The 7522-nt window shown below is 37.3% G+C and overlaps 1 protein-coding gene across 1 annotated transcript; it reads right to left on the bottom strand.

Annotated features, from left to right (window-relative positions):
- Nucleotides 1-389: 389 nt before the first annotated feature.
- LOC147511491 (putative lactoylglutathione lyase, chloroplastic) lies at nucleotides 390-6720 on the bottom strand. Its single transcript, XM_086603188.1, has 9 exons — nucleotides 6004-6720; nucleotides 5756-5930; nucleotides 4993-5117; nucleotides 4759-4823; nucleotides 3634-3846; nucleotides 3453-3500; nucleotides 2250-2357; nucleotides 1880-2020; nucleotides 390-749 (listed from the first exon to the last, which is right to left on the bottom strand). The coding sequence occupies exons 1-9, from the start codon at nucleotides 6134-6136 to the stop codon at nucleotides 708-710; spliced, it is 1050 nt and encodes a 349-aa protein (XP_086459314.1). The 5' UTR covers nucleotides 6137-6720; the 3' UTR covers nucleotides 390-707.
- Nucleotides 6721-7522: the final 802 nt, after the last annotated feature.

Genomic DNA, 7522 nt, shown 5'->3' on the forward strand with positions numbered 1-7522 from the left:
CTTACTAATAAATAATGGTTTTTGATGATGACTGGATAAGCGACTTCCGACTTATAAAATTGCTCAGTTTCGTATGTATGCAGCAAAAGAGTTCACATATATCCCAGCAACTCCCTCCTCTTCAATCAAGTACTAATAACCATCAAATAGAGAGCGAAGATACCAAGGTACTACCGCAGCACATTGATGTCTGTTCCAATGTTCAACAGTGGCCCGGAAGAGAAAGCAAAGAATGTGGTGAGAACAGAACTTACTTTGGGATCAAAACTGCAGACAGGTTAATTGAATTTGAATGTAGTAACACATCAGAGAAACAAATGTGGACAAATGGCATCATGCAGATCACCATGCCAACATAACATAATCTGGGAGATGTAACTTCTTAGATGTAAATTGTAAAACCTAGGTTTTTTGATTTCATAAGTAAATATCGATTTCATAAATAAATAAACTAATGGATGATATAAATATCAAAAACTTCCTAGCCGATGCTAAGTGTTACCATGGTAACGAAGATGTTTATTACAATTGTCAACATTGTAGGCAAAGTGACTATCTACACGGGTTCAGCGTCATTTTCTTCTGGGGTGCAGCTTTTGGAAAAATCAATTCAGTTGAGGCAAGCTCTGAATTGACAAAACCGTGGTGAATTTCCATATGGGCTCAATTGTGGGATGCGTGAGGCAAATATGATGATTGTTCCAAAATCACTCTAGTTCCTTAAGAAAATCAATATTATCAACAAAAACCTGCGAGATGAAGGGCGAAAATCAAATTAAACTTTATTATAAAAAAAATCAGTAAATGGAAAAAAAAAAGTGAAAAAAAAACCACATAATTGGAAACTTCTGAGGCACAAGAAAAAAAGAAATAAATAAAGAGTCTAGCACTATTGATTATCATGAATCTATCATATAAGCAGTTGCACAGCTCAATAGAAACAAAGTTCACCCATGGACCAAGTAAGTACTAAAACAATATTTAGCTGGCCAAATTTGTACTAACCCTCCCTTTTGCATTTTGGTATTGTCCACTTGACCATTATTGACTGTTAGAGACCTTTGTGTGCAAGACTGCAAGTTATGTGCTGGTCACATGCTACATAACTTGTGGATACATGCCTTTCTATGGACTTGCGAGCTCCTTTGGCGCTTTCTCCTTTGTTGGAGTTACCACTGAAGAGGACAACCCCTCCCCACCTCACGTGCCACGGAAATTTCCACCTCCCTACATGGCGGTGGTTCAACCCTATCATATCTATTCTTGCTTATTTCTCGTTCTCTCTAGCTGAAAGGGTCAATAACTTAATATAACATTTTGAAACAAAGCGAGACAATCTGTAGAGTTAACCTTATGATGCCAGTGAGCCAGTCAGCTCTGCCAACTTGCCAAGAGGTAACAAAAGACAAAAACAAGGGTGGGGATAAAAGCAAAGGAGGTTCAGGATTAGTAGAGTTTGTATAAGTTTCTGCACTTGGTTTCAAACTTTCAATCATATGGAGGATGCTCTAGTTTACACAAGCCTCCAACGGTCCAATCTCTGAAATTCAAGCTACAAGAAGCAAATTAAGAAAGTTTGTTTGCTTTTATGTTTGAATGTTTCTCTACTCAAGTTTATATCGAGGATGGTATAATTTAATGAATCTTGCACACAAGCCTCCAACTTTCAGCGGTCTGGCTACTAGTAAGTGAAAAGATTCTCTCTAAAAAGTTTTGGTCCTGCATGCATAACTAACAGGCATTTATCAGAATGTAACAGATGCCTCTTTCTTAATCCCCAGTCCAAAGGTTTAGCAGATTTATTATAATGACAGCAAATCTCTTGAACATAACAAACTTTAAACTGCTAGGCATGAAGCAAAAGGTCTAGTAGACATACCGATTTCCAACCATCGGGATCCAAGCAAGCAGTAATCTTTGTGTTGATGCCAGGCAAGGGACCAGGTTCCCGCATGATCTTCCCACCATAAAGCTTAATAGCGGCTGCAGTCTTATAAACATCGTCCGTGCCTATTGCAATCTGGTAAAAGAAGCAAAGAAAATCACCTTAGAGATACCCACTGACCAATTAAATAAGTTTAGACAACACCCAGCCCAGGGAGATATAGAACTGTGGAAAACTTATTAGGTAGAACGAAATCAGGAGGCAACTAACAGGACTGTATTGAGACTGCAGATTTAAGTTCACACTGCTCAATATTTCAATTTTCTTTACACTTCTTTTTGTAGGAGAGGAAAGAAGTACGCACCTGCGCATAAGCATTTCCTTTGTCGTACTCTGTGACACCATAGTTGTATGTCAATTCCAAAACCACATTTTTATCTTCAGGACCATACCCCATCATAGCGATTGTATACTGAAAGAAATGAGCCAAAGCGTCAGTACAGAAAAAAGTGCGAATATAATATACTAAACAAAGTTAACACTATAAAAATAATGACAGAAAAGTGAGAAAACCAACACCATTAAACAAACACCTAAACAAATGGAACGTAATACGTTTTTTTACCAAACTCAGAATCAAGTAGTTAGCTAATGAAGGATTCTCTGCTACCCAATGATTCAGGCTGTATTGTTCTTACCAGAAGAAGCAATTTAACTTATCAAGCGACAAAATAAAATTCCCACAGGCCACTACTCTGCACCTATCACCACCCAAACACAAAACCCACTTTCAAAAGCAATTCTGTGGATAGCTTGTTCATAGACCAGAACTGTCAGTTAAATGCATAGGAAACCAAAGAGCTATACGCCCTCTACCAAGTGCATGGATATGACATACACAAGGAGGAAGAACTTCCAAGATGAAAGAAAGCCAGATGATCAGTAATACCACCACAGCCAAAAGCAGCATCCATTCATTAGGTTGATATGCCATGTTCAAGGATCCTGTTCTGATCGGTCTTTCTATCGCCAATGAGAAAGTAACAGCAATTCCAATTGAGTCATTTTTTCCTCTAGTTCACTGTGGTGTGGATGATCCAAAGTCTGGTCTAATTATTTTCATCTGGTGTCTGTGGAACTGTATTTAATATTCGTAAACTTGAGAAATCGAGGCCTGTGGTTAAGAAGCAGAGAGAAAATACATCATGTGTTTAGATTCTGCCCAAGTCTCACAGCCTCTTTCATTTGGAACAGAATCACAGATCCTCTCAATAGTCTCCCCTGACGATCAGGTCTGGCATCAATGTTTTTCATTAGACAAGGGAAGAGCAGGTTCAGTGGCAAACTATCCCTTATGCTGTGTGCTGACTGATGTTACTAGTGTAGCTAGTAAGGCTCTTTCCGAGCCGGGTTCATACTAATGTTTTCAGTTGGAATTATGTGTTGCTTTGCTCGAGTCCTCGTGAATGTACTATTATGTGTGCCGACTAATGTATGCCATTGCATGAATGTTTACAAATAGAAACAGAACTAGGTGGAGTCTGTTTATAGGCAAGAGTCTAATTACCTTGTACTCAGGGTTATCACGTTTGCAGAGAAGTTCCATGCCAAAAGCCTGTTATTTCAAACAACGAAAAACAAAATTTCAGACATCGGTATACATAATGCGGGCAGCAAAGATTTGCAAATACATATGCAAATTACATCGAAAGGAATGACTTTATGCTTCTGTGCAGACAGACCCTTACCTTCTCATAGAACTGTATTGCACGATCGAGATCCCCCACACGAAGCATCAACTGGCACAAAGGCTCGGGTGTTGGCCCTCTTTCCAAAAGCTCAAACTTATAACCATCAGGATCTTCCACAAAAGCAATAACTGTATTTCCACCTTTGACTGGACCAGGCTCTCTGGTTACCTTCCCCCCTTTGGCCTTTACGAGATCCACCGTCTTGGCAACCTATTCCAACAAACAAGTAAATATAGATCACTACAAAGTGCTGGAACATTATTTGAACCTTCAATATCTATATGATCATTATCAGAACCTTCGTATGTATCCATCACTCTAATCAGTCTCTTAGCATAACAAGATGAGTCTCGATCGAGATGTATTGAAACATGGGGAAAGAAAATAATCATCAATATTATGAGGATACAAACTCAACTATTCAAGTTCACCTTATATTGTTAAAAATGATATCTACTTCGTCATAAAATATATAATAAAGAATTGATACAGATGGGCATTATTGTTATAATGTGCTAGCTACTCAGGTAAGTAGCTAGGGAGACTACCTAGATTGGAAATACAGTAAAGGAGTAAAGCAATCACATTGGTCAAGAGGAGGGCAAAATGGAGAAAAAGACTGGAAGTCAAAGGAGAGTGACGCTAAGAGGTGGAACCGTGGAGGGGAAGAGTGGGCCAAACCTTGAGAGAGAGGATCGTGTTGGTATCAACCAAATCATAAACCCGCAATCAAATCAAAGTAATTTCATTATATGATAGCGATAATAAAAATATTAATAGCGTCAGTTTCTACATTAACATTCCCTAATCTGGAAGCGAACAATCAGACCTCAGGTTAACAAACCTCAAATTTTGTTCATGAAAAAGGACAGCAGATTAGGGTCTAAGTTAATAATGAGATCCATGTTTCAAAAAAATCTAGACAGGAAAACCAACTAGATGATACCACGACATAAACTCTTCAGTAACAAACATAGTGGAATCATGGGAAGTCCGCAGCAAGGCAAATAAAAATATTCATGCAGCATAATGAGTGTAAGAGATTACAGGTGATGCATAAACAAAGCACGTCTATTTGAAATTACTTCCATAGATAATGTTCCTTTGAAACAGAAAACTTACATCCTCAACCGCAACACCAAAATGACCGAAACCAGCTCCTATATCATACTTGTCAACTCCGTAATCTGTATCAGTTTTAAGAATAAATGATAATCAACGAGAAGCAACCATAGACCACAAGAGTACACTATTATTTAAACTAAACAATAAACTTATGTTCCAGTTCTGAATATTGAAGGAAGAAGCATCAATGTTTATAACATCAAATGTCCAAAAGGATGAAGAAAAGCTTACTGTAAGTGAGTTCAACAACAAAGTGGGAGTCTTCAGGTCCATATCCAAGAAAGGCATTAGTGTATCGCTCCTCTGGGATGTCACGTTTCCGCAACAGCTTCATCCCCAGGCATTCTGTATAGAATCTGCATTTACCAAACAACAATTAGCTTATGCTCATAACTGTGCATTATTATTGAAACAACTCACAAACGTGTACAAAAAAGGAGATAATAACAAAAGAGAAACGCATTGAAGAAGGTTCTATTGATAAAGACTTGCATTGATGGCATTCTTTTATACCTTGATTCTGGTCGATTGCCTTTAATGACAAGTTTTAAATCTTACGGCAAGGAAACCGAGTTTACGTGAGTATTCTCCATGAAAAAGCATAAAGAGAGGAGCCACATGGCACCTACATCCCTAAGACATTACTCTTGACAATATATATTCCTCTCCACCTCTAGGTGTGTCCCAGCTATGTTGTATCTCCAAGCACCTTCTGGTATTCACAAAACTCTGCCCTCTCTATAAGTTGCAGCTTTTCGAGTAATCAGCTAATTAAAGAGTTTGCGAGTTTGAGAACTAATCCGGGATTTAACAATCCCAAACACGTAATTACCCCTTACTAAAAACTGTAAAAAGATAAACAGCTCGAGAAGCCCTTACAGATGAAAGACCCTACAAAACAAGTAATTCTATCATATAATATATTTCCCCCCGCTAATTACAATAAAAGTTTAGAAGATCCACAAATCGCCTATAATAAAGAGAAGAAACTTACTTTATGGTCTTGTCCAAGTCACCGACACGGTAAACAACATGCAGCATTCTCCGATTGTCCTTTTTGACCCACTCCAACGCACTCTCCTGGCTGATAGCTCGTGCCATATTTCCTTCTATACTGTTTCCCTCTGATTTTATAATAAACTTTGCTGCTCTTACACCCTGTGGAATAACTAAGAAACAAACAAAATTTAGGTGGATCTAAAAGTAATAATAATCAAATAAAAATCCAATAATAATATATACCGGAGCCGAGATGAAAGAGAGTGAGTCTTCTAGAAGGATGGTAAGAAAAAGAAGGAGAGAATCTTAGACAAGGACGAAATGAAGCCAGGTGGAGTGATGAAGAGGCAGCAGCCATCGGAAGGATTCTCACCATTGCCAGCTCTCTCTCTCTTCTTTTTTTTATACTTCTATATTATTGTTGGTCTGATAAGAGAGACCCCGATGAGTGAGTGAGAGAGAACGAGGTTTGGTTTTTTATTGCTTTTTTTTTTGTTTTGTTTGCCTTTACAACTTTGCTTTTTTTGTTTTCTTCTTACAATCGAATTTTTGGGCTACTCACCGACGTTTATTCCTCGATCCATATGGACTCAACCCGGATCGATAACTTAGGACATAATTTGTTGGGCCGGTTCTACTGAGTCCATCCATTGTCCGGCCAATTTCTACATAGTACATCGGGAGGAACTTTTCCAGCCAACCTTTAGTTCTGATCCAATATTCCAATCATCCACACAAGTTGCGCATCAGCGAGACTTTCGTTTTAACGGGCCCAACTCAAACATAATACTAAGAACATGATCTGACCCGACTAAAGCGAAACATGTCTTCTCAATCTTTCCAAACGTGACGACAGCACTCTTGTCTTGTGGTGTAATCCATTAGAGTTTCTTTAACTTTGATTTCGGTAAAAGCCAGTTTCCGCTTGCTGGGCTAATTTAGGGCAGGAAAACATTTTCCCACTTAAAAATTCAATAAATGAGGCTCAATCGATTGGTTCTAACTCGGTTGAGTATAAATTCCCTCCCATCGACCCATATCACATAACTTCCTTATTATTTAGGTCTCGTTAAATAATCTTCCTGTTTTCCAAAAAAGAGATAAAATCTGGCCTGTTTTTATTTCCCATTTTATCCTATTTTCTTTTTTACCCTTTTGGGATTGAAAATTTTCTGACTATATGTAAATGTATTTTTACATAGTCATATATATATATATATGTAAAACTATATTTGCATAGTCATTGGAGCTATAAAAACTTAAATTTAATAGTAACTTTTGGGATTGAAAATTTTCCGACACTTGACATAATATATGTAAATGTATTTTTACATAGTTATATATATGTAAAACTATATTTATATAGTCATTGGAGCTATGAAAACTTAAATTTACATATTAACTTTTGGAAATGAAAATTTTCCGACGACACCAGACAGGATATAAATTTAAATTTTCATATGAAATAAAAATTTCATATGAAAATTTAAATTTAAATAGGTTAAGAAGACTGTGTAATTTTATATTGTCATATGTAAATACAAATTTACATAGGATGACGTCAGCCCGGTTTGTCTTTAAACCGAAATTATAAGTAAAGATTGATGACGTCAGCCCGATTTTCACAGGGGTATTTTGGTCTGTTTTGGCTTTGATGTTATATTTTTAAATAATAGGGAGGTTTTATGCATTTGTTCGCTTACAGGGAATTTTTGTGCAACTATTTAAGTACCAGGGAGATTAAACCCATTGTCTGCTTAAA

This window comes from Coptis chinensis, chromosome 3 (genome assembly GCF_015680905.1).
Source record: "Coptis chinensis isolate HL-2020 chromosome 3, ASM1568090v1, whole genome shotgun sequence".
Taxonomy (NCBI): Eukaryota; Viridiplantae; Streptophyta; class Magnoliopsida; order Ranunculales; family Ranunculaceae; genus Coptis; species Coptis chinensis.

What these genes read in the sequence shown, in the direction of transcription:
- LOC147511491 (XM_086603188.1), bottom strand. Translation starts at nt 6,136, where the DNA reads ATGGTGAGAATCCTTCCGATGGCTGCTGCCTCTTCATCACTCCACCTG. An exon ending in TGTTGTTGAACTCACTTACA is followed by an intron (nt 4,824 to 4,992) that starts GTAAGCTTTTCT and finishes AAACTGATACAG; the next exon opens with ATTACGGAGTTGACAAGTAT. An exon ending in GTGATAACCCTGAGTACAAG is followed by an intron (nt 2,358 to 3,452) that starts GTAATTAGACTC and finishes CATTTCTTTCAG; the next exon opens with TATACAATCGCTATGATGGG.